The 20,027-nt window shown below is 45.1% G+C and overlaps 3 protein-coding genes across 3 annotated transcripts in view; 2 read left to right on the plus strand and 1 right to left on the minus strand.

The window, feature by feature from the left end:
• PPP3R1 (protein phosphatase 3 regulatory subunit B, alpha) overlaps window positions 1–5,369 on the plus strand; it is a 45,910-nt gene extending 40,541 nt beyond the window's left edge. Inside the window, exons 4-6 of the mRNA XM_056856952.1 lie at window positions 815–874; window positions 3,250–3,434; window positions 4,488–5,369. Of these exons, the coding sequence (XP_056712930.1) occupies window positions 815–874; window positions 3,250–3,434; window positions 4,488–4,535 (293 nt within the window). The 3' untranslated portion in view covers window positions 4,536–5,369. The remainder of the gene's footprint in view (window positions 1–814; window positions 875–3,249; window positions 3,435–4,487) is intronic.
• Window positions 1–20,027, plus strand: part of CNRIP1 (cannabinoid receptor interacting protein 1) — a 164,578-nt gene that overhangs the window by 78,914 nt on the left and 65,637 nt on the right. The gene's annotated exons all lie outside the window — the stretch shown is intronic.
• PNO1 (partner of NOB1 homolog) lies at window positions 10,498–18,530 on the minus strand. Its single transcript, XM_056856802.1, has 7 exons — window positions 18,345–18,530; window positions 15,778–15,927; window positions 14,909–14,992; window positions 14,105–14,165; window positions 12,498–12,615; window positions 11,635–11,705; window positions 10,498–10,565 (listed from the first exon to the last, which is right to left on the minus strand). Exons 1-7 carry the CDS (start codon window positions 18,528–18,530, stop codon window positions 10,498–10,500), a joined length of 738 nt encoding a protein of 245 aa, XP_056712780.1.

Below are 20,027 nucleotides of genomic sequence, written 5' to 3' on the forward strand. Positions count from 1 at the left end.
TAGGCCTTTTCATTCCGCAGTCGACTATTTTATAAGTTCAGTATCTCTTAGCTTATTGATGTATTTGATAAACAGCTATTTCCCAAGCGTGAGCTTAATTTACAAAGAACTGAGAAGGACAGAATGCCCACAAAGTCAATTTTCCTCACTTTGTAATAAAATTTTACATAGAGATTCATGCACATTGTAAGGTCAGTTTGTAGTTTCATTGTCCAAAGTGCACATGCCCTACTGCATTTGTTTTAGTAAAATTGTAGTAGTAAAACTAGTAAAAATTGGACTTGGTTGCTTGCCGAAAATGCTCCGATTATAAAAGGATAGATGGGGCACGATGCTCTTTCATCTAAGGTTGTAGGGAGCTCTCCAAAGTGAATAATGGTGATAGAAATATTATGATAAAATTATTTAACAAAAGACAGAACTTATTGCACAGGAGCTAAATGTTGTCTGAGACTGTTAATTGCCAACAGTACCTTTGAAAAAATTAATCAAACAGTTAAGCCCGTAACAGAAAAGGATAAAAGCTCTGTAAAGGACAGCAGCTAGTTAACATATTGTGATAAATGTGTGTGACAGCTTACTGAATCTCCTTGATGCGGAAGTAATTTGTAAACTTAATAAAGATGAACTTGTCATCTCTAAAATGTGGAATGCTTTCGGACTGTTGCACACAGACGTTGCTGATTCCAGATAGACCACACCCAACATTTGAACTGTCCAGAACAAGAAACCTGTCTCACTGAAGTTCATAAATGATGATCTGGTTGCTTCTTGTGCACAATGATTAATTGCTCTTCTTGCCTGTATTCCTTAGAATTTATAGAAGGAGTCTCCCAATTCAGTGTCAAAGGTGACAAGGAACAGAAGTTGAGGTGTAAGTATGGGCTGTTTTCTTGTACGTATATGGAATACCAGGTCTCGGTTGGATCCACCAAAGAATTCATGGGAGGTATTGGCGGAGCGGACCTTTTCCTCATGTGGGTCTGCCATTTTGTCCTGAGGGATTGGGAGAACCTCTCAAGTACTGCGGCCGGGGTGGGGTGGGGGTGGGGAGGGCAACAGCAATGAGGAAGAATATAGTAAAATCTCTGTGGTCTCTTCTACTCAGGAAAGCCAAAAAAAAAAAAAAAGGTTGTTTTTCTTGATTCTCATTTCTGCCCTCCTCCTCCTCCCGTAGCACAGTTCTTCAGAGAGATTCAAAACTGATAAAAGGAAGTATTTCTTCACACAACGCATAGTTAAATGGTGGAACTCCCTGCCCCAGGATGTGGTGATGGTTGCCAACTTGGAGGTTTTAAGGGGGGAGTGGACATGTTCATGGAGGAGAGGGCTATCCGTGGCTACTAGTCAAAATGGATGCTGGTCATGATGCATACCTATTCTCTCCAGGATCAGAGGAGCATGCCTATTATATTATATTAGGTGCTTTGGATCAAAGGAGTTCTGTTGGTTATTATACATTACATTTAGCAGAGTAAGTATTCACAGACGCTAGTGTTAGCTTAAACTTAAAGATTTATTTCTTAACTAACGAACTAGATATAACTCCTACATGATGGAAAAGCTAAATCAAGTGAACTTAGAGATAACACAACATTGGTTAAACTCCCCTCTTCTAGAATCAACTGCTTTACTCGACGCCCCATTGGCTACGTGCAAATCTAGCAGTTTATTAACGAAGAAGCAGTTAGCTCTCACATGAGTATGGATGTTGAGACTTGCACATCCCAACAAGTTTAGGCTCAAACAACAGGTTGTTTGAGGAGCAAGAAGGTGAGGAAACGGCCACTCCGGCAGCATCTTCCCTTAACCTTTCTGGTGGATCCAATGCCTTATCCTTAATTATATTAATATTCACTAACAGTATATTCCTGAGGCTTGAAAGAAGAGTCGTGTGGCACGTTAAAGACTAACATTGATTTCAGTATGAGCTTTCATGAGCAACACGAAATTTGCATGGTGATACATTTTCTTGGAAGAAGGAGTTGGTTTTTATATGCCAACTTTCTCTACCACTTAAGGAAGAATCAACCCGGCTTACAATCACCTTACCTTCCCCTCCCCACAACAGACACCCTGTGAAGTGGGTGGGGCTGAGTGTGACTAGCCCAAGGTCACCCAGCTGGCTTCACATGGAGGAGTGGGGAAACAAATCCAGTTCACCAGATTAGCCTCTGCAGCTCATGTGGAGGAGTGGGGAATCAAACCGGGTTCTCCAGATCAGACTTCATTGCTCCAAACCACCGCTCTTAACCACTACACCACGCTGGCTCCTGTGCCTGTGCCATGGCTCAGTGGCAGAGCATCTGCTTGGCATGCAGAAGATCCCAGGTTTAATCCCCGGCATCTCCAGTTAAAGGGAATAGGCAAGTAGGTGATGTGAAAGATCTCTGCCTGGGACCCTGGAGAGCCGCTGCCGATCTGAGTAGACAATACTGACTTTGACGGACCAAGGGTCTGATTCAGCATAAGGCAGCTTCATGTGTGAAATAAGTGTGACATACCAAGATGTGTTACAATAATATTTTGAGCTGATCTTGCCCATTCCCATGTTGAGCACAGAAGTGCTAGAGCTACTGTAACAGCAGTCCTTTTCTCGTAAATTTCTTTGACGTCTGTACCACCTTTATATTACGGTGCTTCTAGTGAGCTGAGTCAGCTGCCAAATTAAAGCACAGATTTGCAGGAAAGCACACCGCCAGTTTTTCTTTCCCTGTTCCTTGTCAGTAAAGCTATAAACTTCCTATTGAGCAGCTCTGGCTCCAACTATTGAAATATACATGAATGTTCAGCTTCTTGGGAGTTAAACTGTGGACACACTGATGCATCTGTAGGGTTGCCAGCCCCCAGGTACTAGCTGGAGATCTCCTGCTATTACAACTGATCTCCAGCCGAGAGAGATCAGTTCCCCTGGAGAAAATGGCTGTTTTGGCAACTGGACTCTATGGCATTGAAGCCCCTTCCCAAACCCTGCCCTCCTCAGGCTCTGCCCCAAAAACCTCCAGCCGGTTGCAAAGGGGGACCTGGCGACCCTATGCATCTGCCTTGGGGCAGGTTTGATTTCTGTTGGGAAAGGAGGTTGCTGCGCTATAGTTAGGGTAGCTGGATGTGAGAGTGACTAGAACAGGAGAGGGGGTGGGAGCCAAGAACACAAAATGGATCAGAAGCCATTACACGCACCTGCTGATATTGCCAGATCTCCACTTGTGAGTTTGTTCCTGAACTTCCCCGACGCCTTTTTTTCTACAGTTGCTTTCCGCATCTACGACATGGACAAAGACGGCTATATTTCCAATGGGGAGCTGTTCCAGGTTTTGAAGATGATGGTGGGGAACAATCTGAAAGATACTCAGTTGCAGCAGATTGTAGACAAAACCATAATAAATGCAGATAAAGACGGTGACGGAAGAATATCCTTTGAGGAATTCTGTGCTGTAAGTAGCCTTGACGGAAATCAATTCATGAGGTTTTTCATATATATATATACACACACACACTCTTCCCTTTTTCTCAGTTTCTGCCTTCCTCTTTCTCAATGTTTGGTTGTCTCTTAACTCATGTATGATGTAGCTTGCCTCTCTTTCTTTCCCATTCTCTCAACTCTGCTTTGATAAATGCCAGAGTTCTTTAAAGAATAACTGGAACTTTATTTCAGCTGTGGCTCTCATCCTTGGTTACTTGCCGTGCTGTTTTGGTTGTCCTTTTCCACCTTTCACCCACACTTTTTAGGTAACCTTTTGAGTAGTTGACAGTTGCTGTTCATGTGGTTTTGTATGGATTTTGCTGTGATGGGATTTCATGAAAACAACTGGCAGATTAAAACCGCTAACAAAAAGCCCTGTGTGTTTACTGGAAATCCTGATTTGAGATCATCGTTTGGGCTGTAAGGAAGGATGGTGCTAGTCTTCCATTCACTAGAGGGCATAAATGGGTATTCCAAAGCTGTCTACATCCACTGAATTGAATGCATAATTTAGACATGTCCCCTTCTTAAATCTATCGCTCAGTTTAATTTTTGATGCAAACTGCATTGGATGGGGGAGGGGAAAGCATTTTTAACTGATCCTGACCTATCACAGACCTCTACAGACCTCGTGCCATTTGGGTTTTTTTGTTGCCCTCCAGCAGCAACATTTTGGGGAGATCACTGTGTATGTGTGTGTTGGGGGGTGGGGTAGGGAAGTTCTTTTTTTGCTGATGGAGACTCCTTCCTGTCATCTCCAGTTAAAGGGACTAGGCAAGTAGGTGATGTGAAAGACCTCTACCTGAGACCCTGGAGAGCCACGACCGGTCTGAGTAGACTATGCTGACTTTGATGGACCAAGGGTCTGATTCAGTATAAGGCAGCTTCAGGTGTTGATGTGTTCCCTTAGCAGACAGTATTGTTGGGATCCAACCCCCTGCTGTTATGAAAAGCCAAACCTCAGAATTCCTGCCTTCTCCCCTGTCTTGCTAATCTTGACCTTGTTCTTGCATGACCGTTTCAGGTTGTAGGAGGCTTAGATATCCACAAAAAAATGGTGGTCGACGTGTGACTCTTTAGGACACCACCCAACACTTTTGCTTTCTTCTCCATCTCTGAAGATCTGCTCAAGACGTCCAGCAACGCTCTCTGTGTATTTAAATGGAAGTATTTTTTTCTCTGTGAAGCCACATTTTCCAACATGAGCCTCATGAAGCCAACTTAAGTGTTATTGAACTTTTATTCTCTCAATAACTCAGTGTAGCACTTTAAAGTCTGAAGGACAGGAAGGTGGAAAGAGCATATCAGTGTGGTGGAGAAAGGGAAGGGGGGTTGGCTTTTTAATTTATTTTTTTCTCATCTTTTATAACAAGGAAATATCTATCTATATATATGTGTGTGTATTTATATATAGATATATATGTAGCTTTCTATATGTAGTAGCTAGGTGGGCTTTAATTTAATATACTTGATTCAGAAACAAAACTAGAGTACAAAGTGCCAAGCAGAACATTAACCGTTCAATATATGGATATACATCTTTACTTTTATGTCACACAGTTTTATATATAAATAGTAGAAGAATGTAAAGTTTTAAATGGTTGTTTTAGGTCAACTCTTTCCTTTCTCCTGTGACTTATTTTCAGATATCTATATATTGACTGGCTGAGAAAGCATTGCTTCCTGTTAATTTACCTTAATTTTTTTGTAAGACAGGAATCGTAACGTTTGTTTATATACCTGTTGATATATTACCAGGGACTGCAACTTTGCTTGATAGCTTTCAGTGTAATTCTACTTTAATAGTATGAGAATATGTAATTTAATGTTAATGCCAAGAACTAGTCCTTGTGTGCAAATAGGATTTACGGAATGCCGACGGCCATTTCATCCTGTCTCTTAGTAAACGGGGGTGCGGTTGGTTGAAAAAGACCAGCTTCCGTCCACTAAGGGCAGATAAAACAGTTGAAAGCATTTGCGTTTGTTTCTCAGCACTCAGCATAATTAAGAATTTAGGCCCAACGAGGTGATTGCGTAGGATCCCCAGTGCGCAGCAAAACCATTTTAAAATAAAGCAAAACAGAAACCTCTTTTTGCCATTAATTTGTGTTCCAACCATTATAATTTCCCTTGTGCATTTAACAGGCTGCATCAATAAACTGGTAATATTTTATATATGTGTATATATGATTATAACGGATATTATGGGGGAAATGTTAACCTATGCCATAGGGAAGGAGGAAAGCTTCACATTATCTAAATTGATACCTCTCGTTCATCGGCAGTTCTTCACCCGGAGAACCGCTTTTTCTAGGCCGGTCCATATCATGACTTGTAACGGATAGCAACTTGATGTGTGATATAAAAGTAGCGAACTATGTTCTATACAGTTTTATATCATCCCTTTCCCTTTTTCTGCAATTGGTACTATTGGCTGGAAGAAAGATTTACTTTAGACATTTTTTTAGGGAGAGTACACCCTTTCCTCTATAGCAGGATTTTTTTTTCCCCTATTGACGACGACAAAAATATTTTTCATCAGGAAGGGCGGGTTGCGTGAACGTGAAGTCAGGGGCCCCGCCTGCCCGCCATCACTGTCCCTTCAAAACTGAGTGCTGCACATTGTGGGCTCCGTCTGTGAGAAGAAACCCAGGTGCTTGGTGTCTTTGCATGACATGAAGTTTTGCATGTAGATCGATTTGAAAAAAAAATGTTCCTCTTGTTTACATGATTTGCATAATTTAAAAGACAAGATGATGTTGCCAAAACTTTTGGTAAATGTTTAAAACCGAGAATCTCCACGACATGTTAACTTCCTTCCTCTGGATCAGGACGTGGCTTTATAATCCCAGCCAGTGGTTGTTCCCTGTTCCAGTGTCAACTGCCATGCGCGCTCTTGCTTCAAGGGGGAAAACTAGTCTTTTGTGAATTATTTTTTTTTGTACATAAGTATTTGTTACAAACATTTTAGCAAATGCTTTCTGTTTCTTAATTGCTTGTGCATATCCTGGCTGGCGTTATAGAATATAGTGCTAACATTACTTTCTTATTGGGGGGGGGGGAGACTTTTTTTTTTTAGTTTGTGTGTGGAAAATGGGTTATGTTGAATGTTTAGTTTTTTTCCTCTGCATGCTATATCATACATTGTTGGAACTATAGGAACCTTCATACTGTATGAATAAAAAAATAAAAAATATTTGAACTTTACCATAACGTCTTCTCATCTTCTACCAAACGAGTAAATTCCTAAGCTAAAAAAACATACCCTGTGGTATTGTTTTTTAAAGAGTTATATTGCTTAATAAGCATAACAAAGTCATTGAACATATTCTAAAACCTAGCTGAGTTTATAATTCTAATTAGTGACCCTTAAAACTAGATACATAATCCACAGACAGTTCTTTATAACAGAGACAAAGAATCTAAATATGACCACTATCATAGCTGCGACATCTTCCTCTGGTTTTAATATATTCTACTAATTAAAGGCCTCCCCCCTTTTAAAAAAAATCCTGAGTATATAATGTCTTCAATTCTTTGCATGCTTGTAACTTGGTCCATAAATGTAGTAAACCAGCACTTCCTTAACCAAGATTCTATTGAGGGTGTCATCAGTAACCAACAAAATCTGTGAACGTTGAATGCTGAAAGCTTGCTGGTGTGCTCTATTTTAGATATGCGAGGATTAAGTCTGAGGAAAACAATATCGAAATGGGGATAGAGTAGGCAGCCCGCCGTTACAGATTTAATTGGAAACTGGCTACTGGTTCTCCTTCACTGTGAGGACTATGAAGATTTATAGTGTCTGATAAGTTATTTACTACAAAGGACTTTGGAACTTTAGGAGACCAGTGATACTTGTACATCTTTGTTATCTTGCAGAGTGGTACTAATGTCTTAATAAATTGCTGAGATGACGTAAATAGTCTTTGATGTAATACCATCTATAAGGCAGTTTCAGACTCTTCTGATACTGGCATTCACAGAAGTACACGGGGTTTCTCCCAACTGATTTCTTTTGAAAGATCAAATTGCCCTTTTGCTCTACAGACAAGTTAGAATCTCCTGGAATTTAGTCAACAACCCCTTTATCTTAGAATACACCATTATGTGCTCAGATCTGTTTAATGGAGAACATTGGATGTTCACTGGTTGTTAAATTTGTTCCATGGTCATTAGTGCAGTGGTTTTCAATCTCCTAAATAGCCTGTTTTCCCTAAATACTCTGTTTCCTTAAACCTGAGACCCATTTGCTGTTTCCACATCTTTTCCTGTTTATCCCTATGCTCCAGTGCCAAATATTTGTTGGTCTAGAAGCACAGTAATATTTTTTTTTCTAGAAAGCGCTTCAGGACCACACTACTTTCTTGGGGCTTGCCATTATCCTGCTTTGGATTATAGCTTTCTTATAACCCCAAATAAACAGCTCAAACATTTTCTAAGTTTTAACAAAATCATTCAGGCACAATATGGGAATGGCCATAAACAATAACAAACTTTGGCAGTATTTTCATTTTTAAGGCTGCTGTCTGGTTTAGGCAATATAAATTTAGTGTAGTCTTATGTTTTTAAATCTGATTCTTATTTTGCATTGCCAGTGTTGTTCAGAGAACATAAGAAAGGCCCTGCTGGAGCAGGCCAAGGCCCATCAACTCCAGCAGTCTGTTCACACAGTGGCCAGCCAGGTGCCTCTCGGAAGCCCACTAACAAGATGACTGCAGCAGCATTGGCCTGCCTGTATTTCACAGCACCTAATATAACAGGCATGCTCCTCTGATCCTGGAGAGAACAGGTATGCATCATGACAGTATCCATTTTGACTAGCAGCCATGGATCTCCTCCATGAACGTACCCACTCCTCTCTTAAAGCCTTCCAAGTTGGCAGCCATCACCCATTCCTGGGCAGGGAGTTCCACCATTTATGTGTTGTGTGAAGAAATACTTCATCAGTTTTGAATCTCTCACCCTCCAGCTTCAGCAGATGATCCCGCGTAGTATGAGGGAGAAAAGCTTCTCCCTTTCCGCTCTCCATACCATGCAGGATTTTAAAGACCTCTATCAATTCTCCCCTTACCCACCTTCTTCAGACCTTCAATGCTTTCTGAAAAATTAACCTCTAAACATCTAACATTCTGGGATTTCCACTTAGCTCTTGGCATACAGGATGCTTTGCTGGCTCTTTCCAAATAGGAGAGAGCTGACTAGCACCTCTCAACGAAGCCCTAGTTCCCTGGCTACATTCAGCCTCTGCCAGACCGTCTGTGCAGAAAGAATACAACAGCTTGCTCTAATCGCTACTTCTCCCTGTCCAACTATTTAGGGAGCCTTCAAAGAAAACTTTCATTTGTTGTGATTTGACTAAGCAGCTGGGGCACGCAGAGTTTAGAATCACAGTATGAGGGGAAAGAAAAACCCGATGTGTCGTTTTTGCATGGGAGTCTTACCTGAGGTTCGTTGCCGGCTGGACCCACCTTCCTGTTGGGAATCTATGTATCAACAGTCTCCAAGCTCAAATCAAGTCCCTGCCCCTTTAAATGCTGCTTTGTAACTGGCTTTCTTTGTAGAGCTTACTTTGAGAGAACCCCCCCCCCCAAAAACCCCAATTGCTGCCTTAAAAAAGCATTTTAATAAAAACAAAAAATGGAGCAATCTGAAAGGAGGGCGGGGGGAGAAATCCAAGCCTTGGTTTTAAAAAGCCTGCTCAGAAAGAGCTCTGAGGAAGCAGGAAGCATTTGAATCCCCGCCTCTGGACATGCTGCTTTGTAACTGGCTGTGAGCGAAACCAAGCTTGTGTCCCGCACTTTGTGTTATGATTGGAGATTTCACCTGGGCTGATTCGGGTTAACAGAGGAATGGGAAGGTCCAGGATTTGCGAGGGCTGGCAGCGAGGTCATCTCTAATGGATGCAAAACTCATGCAGAACTCCAAGGAACAACTGAGACAGACGTGTGCGTATGTGAATGTGAGTGAAAGTACCCATGCATAAATGACCTGGGATAGCTCAGGATAGCTTCCTGGTTTGTACAGCTTCATACAGGCAAGGAGGTAAGAGAATGGTCACAGTTTGAACGACGGCTGCACTATTGAGAAGGTAGATGACTCATGAAGCATCAGAACAAAAGCACTAAATACTGGGGGGGGGGTGCTCCTCATTTAAGTCACAGCGTTGGGGGAAGACCCCAGAATACAGACTGGTCCTCGGCACTTCACCCTTACATCTTCCAGAGTCTGGAAATTTCATAAGGCCCAGGCCAAAAGTCACTATGCCCCGACCTGGACAGCCCAGACCCATCTTGATTCATCTCAGAAGCTAAGCAGGGTCAGCCCTGGTTAGTCCTTGGATGGGAGACCATTGAAGACGTGCAAGGTCGTTATGCAGAGGAAGGCAATGGCAAACCCCGTTTGTCTCTTGCCTTGAAAACCACACAAAGTTGCCGCAAGTCGGCTGTGACTTGACGGCGCTTGATCGATTCCCCACTTCTACACATGAGTGGTGGACTCTAATCTGGAGAACCAGGTTTGATTCCCCACTCTTCCATAGGAAGCCTGCTGGGCGACCTTGGGCCAGTCACAGTTCTCTCCAAACTCTCTCAGCGTCACCTACCTCATAAGGTGTCTCTTGTGGGAAGAGGAAGGGAAGGCAATTGTAAGCCTGTTTGATTCTCTTTAAAAAGGTAGGGAAAACGGGGGTACAAAAACTAACTCTTCTTATTCCATCACCACCGTAGGTCACAGCCTTGACATAACAGGGCAAGCCGCAGATAAGACACTCTAAAACATCCATTCTGTAAGTTAACTGTTAGCATGACACTGAACCATCAGTAGATCTTTATTTGACAGAAATCCTCTTTCAATAGACGTAAGCTCCAGGCCGTCCAAAGATACACTGCCCCCGCGTCAGTTCTACACTTCAGCTGCATTAGAAGGGAATGTTACTAGCAACATTTCCCCAAGACGATGAGTCCACACACAAGCCGTTTCCCGAACTTGGCGTAGAGGAAAGTCCGGCACTTTCAACTGCAGATTCGGAACCCTTAGAATCTCTCTGCTGCTCTGCTGGCCACGGCTCTGATATTGCCATACACCTTTGACGGAGGACTTCCTGGAGAAGAAAGCCACACGTTAGTACAGTTAAACGACGAGAGCTGACACTTCAAGGCTTATATTATCACTGATGCTTTGCATCTTAAGCACAGAATGCCTTACAGCGAAAAGGAAGGTTGTAGAAGCTCAAACGCTGGGTCGGACACAGCAGTCCTCGCTTCAAATCGTGGCCTGGAGCCAAAGGTACTGTTACGCTAGCAAAACTGCACTTCCATTATTGGAGAAGGGGAGGACGATTTCTTTTTAACTGATTCCCGCTCCCACAGCAGGTCCTCACTTGACCCCTCCCCTGTGGTTGCTGAGGCTTCCCAGACCTCCAACAGCAGATTTTTTTTGGGGGGTGGGGTGGGGGGAACCTTGCTGACTGTAGCAGGGAGTGGGAGGGGAAGTTCCACCCAATCAGCTTCACTCTGCTGGGGGTGCTTCAGACCCAAACCAGTACAGACATGGCTGCCTTTCCTCTGCTCAAAACGAAAGGAGTAAAACAGGAACAAGGCTTCTGTTCCGCATTAGGTGGGCAACTGTCATTTCGTTTCAGAGAGAAGAAGAGAACAGAGTGCTGCTTCAACTGAAGTAGTTTATGTAGCAAAGAAACCCCAGCTGGACTCCCATAGGTATTTAAACTGATTAGGGTACAGACTGCAATTGCTTTAAAGGTAAAGGTCCCCTGTGCAAGCACTGGGTCATTCCTGACCCATGGGGTGACGTCACATCCCGACTTTTCCAAGGCAGACTTTGTTTACAGGGTGGTTTGCCAGTGCCTTCCCCAGACATCTTCCCTTTACCCCCAGCTGGCTACCTGAAACCAACTTCCGTTGGGATCGAACTCAGGTCGTGAGGAGAGCTTGGACTGCAGTACTGCAGATTACCACTCTGCACCACAGGGCTCAATTGCTTTAGACTAATATATAAAGCTGTTTAGGTTAGCAAGAAGGATAAGGGGAGATAGAGGTCTATAAAATTATGCATAGTATGAAGAGGGTTCTTTGACTCAGCTGGCTGATTCCTGCCCGGATGTAAGGCCGGGTGCTTTGAATTCAGGTTTCCTTCCGTTCAGGGAGGCTTACCTAAGATGAGGTTGCAAACTGCCGTTCGCGCCATTTTGATGTTCTGGAAAGATCCTAAAATGTGAACCTTCCTGCAAAAAAAAAATTATCACGTGTGAAAGTGGAAGGTATTGGAAACGCGCTGGAATACTTTGACCAAACTACAAACTGAACAGACCAGGGTGGTGGTGGTTGCTTAGCCATTTCCAGTATGACAACACCAGCACTTGAATGATGTTTACCCTGAACCCCCACCCCTCCAAACACACACAATTGATTGCAGCCACCAACTCAAGGCCTGGCCCTTCCCTTGCTCTTCACAGCCAGGACCCTTTTGTTTCACTCCCTTTTTATTCTATGGATCTGGGCCTTGCTTAGCTCTGTGGCTAAGAAACCTTGGTCAACAGTATTCGCGGAGCAAGCCTATTCTATTGCTGTGGAACACAGGCAGGACAATGCTGCTGCAGTCGTCGTGTTTGTGGGCTTCCTGGAGGCACCTGGTTGGCCACTGTGTGGACAGAGTGCTGGACCCGATAGGCCTTGGTCTGATCCAGCAGGGGCTTTTCTTATGTTCTTATGCCTATCCTCCAGGATCAGAGGAGCATGCCCATTATATGAGGTGCTGTGGAACACAGGCAGGACAATGCTGCTGCAGTCGTCTTGCTTGTGGGCTTCCTAGAGGCACCTGGCTGGCCACTGTGTGAACAGACTGCTGGACTTGAGGGGCCTTGGTCGGATCCAGCAGGGCTTTTCTTATGTTCTTATTTTAATACTGCAATATAGGAGACTGAATAGCTCACTGGTCTGATCCAGCAGGATTCCTCTTATGCTACAATACCCTCAGTAAACACACCACAGGGAAAGAGTCTGGAGACTATACTTACGAGTCCGCAAGAACTATTCGTGTCCTCGTGACATTTTCAATAGTGAACTTGGTTTTCCCGCCTTTTCCGGCGATTCTTCCAATTGCTCTAGAAAGGTGATCTCCTTTTAAAGGTTTAACTAAAGGGAACAACAATTTACATTTACAGTCTAAACATGCTTATTTCGTGTCTGGTGAATGATCTGAGACCTAGTTAATCCCTTGAATGGGAGACACCGCAAACTCTGTTAAGAGAGGGATACCAACTGCATATTATATAAAGAGATCTTATTTTTTATTGACTTCACTTATATCCCAACTTTCTCCCTAATGGAGACCCGAAGTGGCTTACATAAGACTCCTCTCCTTCATTGTATTCTCACTACAACAACCCTGTGAGGTAGGTTAGGCTGAGAGTGTGACTGGCCCAAGGTCACCCAGCAAACTTCCATGGCACAGGGGGGATTTGAATCCGGATCTCCCAGATGCTAGTCTGACACAATAACCACTACGCCATGCTGGCTCTCTTGATTCCAAAACCAGCAACACCAAGTTTAAGAGGACTTGTTGGGAAGCAAAGATGCTTAGGACGGATATTTCAGACCTGACTGACACATGCACAGAAAATGTATGTACTGCTTTTGGATTGTATCACTTTCCCCATGCATGAAAAACTAGCACGGCGGTCTTCTCCCTTATATATTAGCTTTCCATAGGCAGAGAGACATTCAGATGCATTCCCTCTACGAGCACTCTCAAGTGTTACAGGCATGGGGGGTGTTCTATTAATTTGCTTCATCTGGTGAACTGGATTTGTTTCCCTACTCCTGCACATGAAGCCAGCTGGGTGACCTTGGGCTAGTCACAACTTTCTTAGAGCTCGCTCAGCCCCACCTACCTAACAGGGAGTCTGTTGTGGGGAGGAGAAGGGGATTGTAAGCCGGTTTGATTCTTCCTTGTGGTAGAGAAAGTCGGCATATAAAAACCAACTCTTCTTCTTCTCCTCTGGCCACACGAAAAGGCTATGCTGAGAGTCATGGGACCAATGTAGACAAAAGCCACATGGGGGCCAGAATTAGCATTGGGCAAGAATGCTAATACCACTTAAGGAAGAATCAAACCGGCTTACAATCACCTCCCCTTCCCCTCTCCACAACAGACACCCTGTGAGGTAGGTGGGGCTGAGAGAGCTCAGAGAGCTGTGACTAGCCCAAGGTCACCCAACTGGCTTCGTGTAGGAGTGGGAAAACAAATCCAGTTCACCAAATTAGAGTCTGCTGCTCATGTGGAGGAGAGGGAAATAAAACCCGGTTCTTCAGATCAGAGTCCACCGCTCCAAACCACCACTCTTAACCACTACCCCATGCTGGACCCTGTCTTCTCTCCCCCTCAGTGGAAAAGCTGGTAAGATCCAAGCCAATGCCCTTCAAAGTTTTAAACACAAAATCCGTAATGTAGGGCTGCAAACTTTAACTCAGGTCTCTGAGTAACTTAAGGAGGCACGCCCATTTAAGTGCTTTGGTCTCAGGAGGTGTGCGTTATGTCCTAGTGAAGGAAAAGTTGGTCTTTTGTTCCAATACCGAGTTGTATTAAATCACACGTACTTCAGTAGAACTGCGGAATACTTACCATCGGTCACTTCGAATGATTCCAGGAAAAGGTCATCTAACCTGACGAGGGCAAGGGCATCCTAAAATATTTGAGAGAAAAGGAAGTATTTCTTCACACAACGCATAGTTAAATGGTGAAACTCCCTGCCCTAGGATGTGGTGATGGCTGCCAACTTGGAAGGATTTAAGAGGGGAGTGGACATGTTCATGGAGGAGAGGGCTATCCATGGCTACTAGTGAAAATGGATACTAGTCACGATGAATACCTATTCTCTCTAGTCTCAGAGGAGTATGCCCATTATATTAGTTGCTGTGGAAAGCAGGCAGGATAAATGCTGCTGCAGTCGTCTTGTTTGTGGGCTTCCTAGAGGCAGCATGTTGGCCACTGTGTGAACAGACTGCTGGACTTGATGGGCCTTGGTCTGAGCCAGCAGGGCTTTTCTTATGTTCTTCTTAGGTGAATCGGGTTTGATTCCCTAATCCTCCACACGAGTGGTGGACTCTGATCTGGAGAACTGGGTTTGATTCCCTGATCCTGCACATGAAGCCTGCTGGCTGACATTGGGCCAGTTGCAGTTCTCTCTGAACTCTCTCAGACCATGCAGAGGCAGGCAATGGCAAACCGCCTCCCAATGTCTCTTGCCTTGAAAACCCTATGGGCTGGCCATAAGTCAGCCGTGACTTGACAGCACACGCAAAACCATATGAACAACGTGGAAAAGCGTTTCCCTGTACATACTACAGATAAATGGATTTCATGTAAGCTGTGAATGTATACTTTAATGAGGGCAGCTCAACTCGAATAAAAGGTAAAAAAACTCACCTCAACTTGAAATCCAAGGATGAAAGCTTTCACAAAGTCAGCTGCTTTTGTCAAGGCACTGATGTCCTTGGTCTCTTTACAAGTCTAAAGGGGCGGGGGGAGTGGGAAGAGACATAATGAGTTTGAAGAAAAAGAGTTGGTTTTTATCTGCCGACTTGCTCTACCACTTAAGGGAAACTCAAGCCAGCTTACAATCACCTTCCCCTCCCCACAACAGACACCCTGTGAGGTAGGTGGGGCTGAGAGAGCTCTAACAGAGCTGTAACTTGCCCAAGGTCACCCAGCTGGCTTCATGTGGAGGAGTGGGGAAACAAATCCAGTTCCCCAGATTAGTGTCCGCCGCTCATGTGGAGGAGTGGGGAATCAAACCCGGCTCTCCAGATCAGACTCCACCACTCCAAACCACTACACCATGCTGCTACCTTTTGAATTAAACCAAATTTAAACATGGATTACTCGTGTCCTTAAAATATATAAATTCCCCGCAGTCACAAGGAAATTTTAAACGTTTTTATTGTGGACCAAGGTTTGTGTGGACTGAGATTTAACATTCCAGGGCAAACTAGCCGAGTCTTAAATCGCTGGCTCTTTCTGTTACTAACAGGATAGTAGCAGTAGGGCCCAGAATTCTCTCCATAGGTATATTAATCTGTCCCCTTACATTGCCTTCTTCCACCAACGGGCAAAGACTTTTTTGTTGTTTGTTTCATTTGGCAATCTGTCAATGATGCTTCTTTCTTAACCAATGTTAAGGTGTCACTTTATTCCTGGATGCCGGCTTCTAAAGAGATTCGTCATCCGTTCCCCACCCCTCGGCCAGGATTGCACCCATAGCTTTCAATTCACATGCAACAGATCTTATAACTTACCTTTATCTCTACATTCCTTGTTTTCAAGTTAAACCTGATTTGAAGCTGCAAGTGTTCTACAACAGGTGTAAAAATTTTCATCCAGTTCTCTTTCAGAGGTGTGTATCTGTTCGCTGGTACAGGAATTTTCCTCATTTCACCTTTTCCACCCTAAACGAAACAAAATTTCATCGCACCAAAGACTACATTTCACCCGCCCAACATACAAAACAGTGATTCAGTCAACTATTTACTTTCATTGACAGGAGGAACCTCACAGACAGCTGAAAGACCAGCCAGTCCTGGTACCTGAACTTTTTACAGACCAAAATCCCCTTGGCTGTCTAAGCCTCTGCTTAATAACTGTCAGGGTTTCAGTACCACGTAGCATTCCAGTAATATAAACTCCACTTCAGACGTTACAGAAAGTTTAAAGTTTATTTCAGAGAAGCTTACGAGATCAGCATCCTTGAGATGTCCAACGGCAGAATGACCAGAGAAAGACAAATACAGCATATATAGAACATACAAAGAATTAATTACAAGTAGACTTTGAAATGCAAGAACAACAAGTTTCTTTGAAGCTTCCACAAGGTGTTATAAATGACACTAGGAAGATCGATCTCAGATTTACAACGGGAAGGCTTTGAAGTGGAGGTGTTACAGTTTCCAGTCTCTGTCCCTCTTTCCCATGGGAACGGAAGGGGGGGGGGGAAGAGAACAGAGTTTACTCATCCCGGGTCCGACTGGGTGTCCTCACTGACAATAACACCCCAAAGAAGGAGAATCCTTTTAAAGCAGGATACTATCTACAAACATGACAGCAGAAAAGGAAAGGGGGCAGTGATTGTTATTTAAACCTACTCAAAGACTTAAGGGTTTAAGCATCAATTTCTTATTCGGGAGGAAGCCCCACTGACCGCAGCAGGAATGTTTTTTGGTTAATTAAGCAAAGGCTACTGAGATCAGCCCCCCCTCCCCCCAAAAAAGGTAAAGGTCCCCCGTGGAAGCACCGGGTCATTCCTGTCCCATGGGGTGATGTCACATCCCGACGTTTCCTAGGCAGACTTTGTTTGCGGGGTGGTTTGCCAGTGCCTTCCCCCGTCTTCTTCCCTTTACCCCCAGCAAGCTGGGTCCTCATTTTACTGACCTCGGAAGGATGGAAGGCTGAGTCAACCTTGAGCCGGCGACCTGAAACCAATTTCCGTCGGGATCGAACTCAGGTCGTGAGCAGAGTTTGGACAGCAGTACTGTAGCTTAACACTCTGCGCCACGGGGCTCTTAAGAGATCAGCCCCAGCCCCCAGAGAAAATAGCTGTTTTATAAGATGGACTCTACGGGCCTCTGGTGGGAATGCCCAGAGGTTAGGGACTTTTGGACACAAATACTAAAAATTATAAGGAGAATATGTAAAGTATCCTTAACCATAGATTTTAAGCTAATGTTAATTACAACAGGGAACTCGGGGGTAAACAAGAGGGACCAGGCCACATTCAAGGCTATGTTATTAGCAAGCAAAGCAGTAATAGCTCTGGGTTGGAAGGATAAAAGTAAATGGACTATAGAAATCTGGCACAACTATCTGTTTGAATTTATACAGTCGGATATCGTCGAGATGACGTGTCAGAAGACTTCATGGGAAGATAAGAACAGGGAAATCACGAGTAGATGGAAGACCTATTTAGAGTGGATATCAGTGGAAGGAAGAAAAGACATTCGGTGGAAGAGTCAGACTTTGTGCCCGTGGCTGGGGTTAAGAGACTAAAAATTATAAGGAGAAGGAGTGGGGTTAGGGAGGGGGGTGGGTGGGATGGAAGGGAATGAGAAAAGAATACGTTATACAATGTATGTAGAAAAAGAAATATATATTTGAAACTTATATAAAAAGAAATAATAATAATAATAATAAAAAAGATAGACTCTACGGCATTATAACCTAGGGCTGCCAACTCTGAGCTGGGAAATTCCTGGAGATTTGGGGGAAGGGCTTGGGGAGGGCGGGGTTTCAGGAGGAGAGGGACCTCAGTGGGGCATAATGCCATAGAGTCCGCCCTCCCAAGTGGCCATTTCTGTCCAAGGGAACGGACTGATGTCATCTGGAGATTGGATGTAATGTAATGTAATGGATAAGGGAAACACATGGAAATTTTGGGGGTGGAGCCTGAGGAGGGCAGGATTTGGGGAAGGACCTCAGCAGGGATGTGACGCCATAGAGCCCGCTCTCCAAAGGGGCCATTTTCTCCAGGTAGGGTTGCCAACCTCCAGGTACTAGCTGGAGAGCTCCTGCTATTACAGTGGATCTCCAGCCGATAGAGATCAGTTCCCCTGGAGAACATGGCCACTTCGGCCATTGGACTCTATGGCATTGAAGTCCCTCCCCTCGCCAAACCCCGCCCTCCTCAGGCTCCGCCCAAAAACCTCCCGCCGGTGGCCAGGAGGGAGCTGGCCACCCTCTCTGCAGGGGCACGGAGCCCTCTAGTCTGGAGACCAGCCGTCCATCCAGGAGATCTGCAGCCCCCACCGGGAGGTTGGCAACCCTCTGAGACAGCCCCGCCGCCGCCCCGCGCAGGCCAGAGGCCGGGCCTTACCCCGAGGGCCTCCCCGCGCAGGGGTGGGAAGTCGGGCCGCTTCCTGGGCAGGGGGGGCCCCCCGCCCGTCTCCATGGGCGCCTCCGCCGGCTCGCCCGCTCGCCTCTTCCGCCGGCGGACGCGCGTGAAGCCCCCGGCCTCGCCCGCCGCCGCCGCCAGCCGCTCTTGCACGGCGCTCGCCTCCATGGCTGCTCCACGCACGCCAGCCCCGGCTCAAAGGGCGGAAGTGGCCGGCGGCTGGCTTCAAGGCGTCATTTCCCTTTCTGGCGCCCTTTCCTCTCAACTCTATGGTCGTGGCTTTATTTCATCTTTCCCCCCTTCCCGTCCTTTAAGAACGCGCCTCCAAGGCATGCACATCTATATAAAATATATATATTAAGGGAAGATATATATATATATATATAGTTTACACACACACAGATATATAATACACATACATACACAGAATATAATAAAATGTATTTTTTTATACATACATTATGCTATATATAAACACACACACATATATATACAAACACACACAAATGAGCTTCTTATATATTTATAAATATATATTTATATATGTAAATGCATTATATTATACATACACACATATTATATATATATATATATATAAATAAAGGGAAATAATATACTGACTAACGTTGAAAAGAGCAAGAGTCCAGTAGCACCTTAAAGACTAACAAAAATATTTTCTGGCAGGGTGTGAGCTTTCGTGAGCCACAGCTCGCTTCTTCAGATTAACGTGGAATTAGAGGTTGGGAGGTTGCCATGGTTCTTCGACTCTACAGCGGAGTGTCCCGGATGTTTTGGCTGGCTGCGCAGGCGTGGTGGCGTCACCGAGAATAGCGGTTGAAGCCGGTTGGGGGGGGCGGGCGTGTGAGAGCGGCCGTGAATGCTCCTCCCTAATATGTGCTGATACTTATTAAATATGTATATAAAATAGACATATATCGTTTTATGTTGAAGTAGCCACGGCGTGCACGCGTGGTCGGGGAGTCGCCCACGGTTCCTCCGATGGAACCCAGGCAGGACAATGCTGCTGCATTCCTGTGGGGCTTCCTAGAGGCACCCGGCAGGCCACCGTGTGAACAGACTGCAGGACTTGAGCGGCCTGGGTCTGACCCAGCAGGGCCTTTCTTCTGTTCTTATGACGGCGGAGTGTCCCGGATGTTGTGCTTGGCTGCGCATGCGTACTCGGCTCAGCCGAGGTGTGCGTGAGAGAGTGGCCGTGGACGTGCTTCCCTAATAGGTATATAAAACACAACGTAAAACGGTATATAATTTCCCATTTATTTATTCATTCATTCCCTAAAGGTAAACAACATATCGTTTTGTGTTAAATTAGTGGCCGTGAGGGAGGAGGAGGAGGGGGCGGGGTTTTCGACCCGACGGGGGAGTGTCCCGGATGTGGCGGAAGACCGCGCATGCGTGCCGGAGTCGCCCCGGGTGGTGGTTGGAGGCGGCGCGGCGGGCGTGAGGAGGAAAAGAAGGAGGAGGGGGCGGGGTTTTCGACCCGACGGGGGAGTGTCCCGGATGTGGCGAAAGGCCGCGCATGCGTGCCGGAGTCGCCCCGGGTGGCGGTTGGAGGCGGCGCGGCGGGCGTGAGGAGGAGAAGGAGGAGGGGGCGGGGTTTTCGACCCGACGGGGGAGTGTCCCGGATGTGGCGGAAGTCCGCGCATG

This window comes from Euleptes europaea, chromosome 10, assembly GCF_029931775.1.
Source record: "Euleptes europaea isolate rEulEur1 chromosome 10, rEulEur1.hap1, whole genome shotgun sequence".
Taxonomy (NCBI): domain Eukaryota; kingdom Metazoa; phylum Chordata; class Lepidosauria; order Squamata; family Sphaerodactylidae; genus Euleptes; species Euleptes europaea.